Source organism: Mesitornis unicolor, unplaced genomic scaffold (assembly GCF_000695765.1).
Source record: "Mesitornis unicolor isolate BGI_N332 unplaced genomic scaffold, ASM69576v1 scaffold4985, whole genome shotgun sequence".
NCBI lineage: Eukaryota > Metazoa > Chordata > Aves > Mesitornithiformes > Mesitornithidae > Mesitornis > Mesitornis unicolor.
This window is the reverse complement of record NW_010184851.1, coordinates 75,717-77,854: the sequence shown is the minus strand read 5'-3', so window position 1 is coordinate 77,854 and position 2,138 is coordinate 75,717. Positions and strand designations below refer to the sequence as shown.

Here is a 2,138-nt window from a genome sequence, read left to right as displayed (position 1 = left end):
AAAAAAATCATAAAATTCCTCAACCGACACAAACATGTCATTGCTGAGCACAAAGGCTTGAGTATGACCAGAAACCTAAACGATGTGGAAGAGGGGTATGGCCAACGGTTGACTTTTAGGAAGGTTGGAAAGAGGCAATCAGTAGAAAAACCGTAAAAATAAGGCATAGAGAAGGAGCAGAAAGACACATATATTGAAGAAGCCCGAGAACAGAGCCACAAGAACAGTCTAAAGAGAAGGATTTTGTGTAGGCTGAAAAAGACTTCAAGCAATGAAGAAAGAAATGCGTTTCCTCTGCTTCGAATCCTCTCATATTCAGGGAAGTAGAATTCAGTGCATTTGCTGTAGAGACAAAATTGCGTTAATCCTTGCATCACCAGTCTTCCCTGTAAAGGAAACAGCATGAAAACTTCATGCTTTGGTGAGCTGTTCCTGTCAGAAGTTGCGACAGAGCATGAAAATTATCTCTGTGTAACTGGCACATAAAACCAGCAAAGCTTTCAAGTACATAACTGGTTCAAGTACGGGTTGTCAGGATGATAAGTTACATAACTTAAGATCTCATCCAGTTATTTCTACAGCTTCTAGAAAACCAAGCTAGCAGTTGTTTCCTTTTATCTATTGCTAACTGCATTTACTTTTTACATATACAAAGCTGAAGACGCAGTGAGGACAAAAATAAAATGGATGCTTGCTGCAGCTGAAGTAAATGCTCAGATATGTTGTGTGTGTAATGACTGGTAGTCAAAGGTACAAAGCCAGGATGGTTTCAGGGGTATTAATCATCTCCTCTGAAAGAAGGAACCAGGAAAGGCAGGGTTAATATAATTTGCATAGCATTTTCTAAGGAGGGGTCTGTCATCTTCCCCATGGTTACGGGTCCACAGGCAGAAGTAGATAGTTCAGAGAGACAAGGGAGATGAGCGGTAACACATTTCATGAAAAAAAAAAAAAGCAGCTGCTTTCAGACTCAGAAAACTTCATCAGATATGGTAAGATCACGCTCCTTCTTGGGACTCTGAGCTCTGGATCTTGTCCATTTTTCCAACTACCTCATCTAACAAAAAATACTGTCTATCCCTAAGTATGTAACTCACTCTGATACATATTTGGCCTCCATTTTCTCTGGTAACCTTTTGCTTTGCTAATACCTAGAAGGCAGCAGCAATCGTCTCTAGGAAAACATGCCTGTTACTACTACTGTTTATATACTGTGGTTATATACTGTTACTGGTTATGTACTATACACACTAAATTGTGTTTATATAACTTAAAATAACTTATTGTAACTTGTAATTACAAAACCCTCAGGTGCTTTCTGAACCTACTAAGCCATTTCCTAACTGCTGAGTTGTTTTCTGAAAATCCCACCAGCAGAATATTTCTATAAATAAAGCAGAACTCCACAATAAATCAAGTGCTGCTGGAGAGAGACACAAACCCTCACCTCAAGGGCGCAATACTGAAATGCTCTCGTAGACACACTAGTGGCTGCACCCGAGGAGCTAGCGGGCTTTTCAGCTTCAGGTCTGACAGAGTGGCAGCTTTAGGGGCCAGGATGCCTGGTGAGGGGTAGCTGGCAAGCTTCTGTATATACTTACTTGTCCATAAAAGGCCACTCTGAAAAAGGTTCCAAGAAGCCTCTTCCTTGTGTGCATTACTTCCAGTATCTTAGCATATGCTCCATGAAGTGTTCTGTACAGCTGAGTGAGTTTCTGGAAATCAAATCTTGACATCATGAAAGCAGAATTTTGCAAGCAGAAAGTTTAAGGTAATGCTGGAAGCGACTGAGATATCTGAACGCAATCCTTTGGAGAATTCAGATTTGAATTTCTAAAGAGAAAATCAAATTTCTAACTCATGCAGTTTTCTTTGAAAAACCTCACTCTGAAGCACACGCTTAGCTTCAGGTCTGAAAGGTATCCCAGACTGCAATAAGACCAACATCCTTTGAGAGGAGGCTGAGCCTACTGTCGCAGGATGTTCCCTGGCTGAGCCTTTAAGGGTAGAGCAGCTTGCAGTATTTTACCCAGAAATGTGTTTTTGATTAAAAACAGCTTTATGAAGAAAAAATAGATCAAGGCATCCCCTAGCTTCAATTATATAGTTGGATGCTGTCCTGATATGTAGGCGGTCAT

The 2,138-nt window shown here is 40.6% G+C and overlaps 1 protein-coding gene across 1 annotated transcript in view; it reads right to left on the bottom strand.

Moving 5' to 3' along the window:
- Nucleotides 1-1,601: 1,601 nt before the first annotated feature.
- The window catches only part of DOCK11 (dedicator of cytokinesis 11), a gene marked incomplete at both ends in the record, with an annotated part of 57,778 nt that continues 57,241 nt past the window's right edge, over nucleotides 1,602-2,138 (bottom strand). The window contains one exon of the mRNA XM_010184630.1: nucleotides 1,602-1,715. Within this exon, the coding sequence (XP_010182932.1) occupies nucleotides 1,602-1,715 (114 nt within the window). The remainder of the gene's footprint in view (nucleotides 1,716-2,138) is intronic.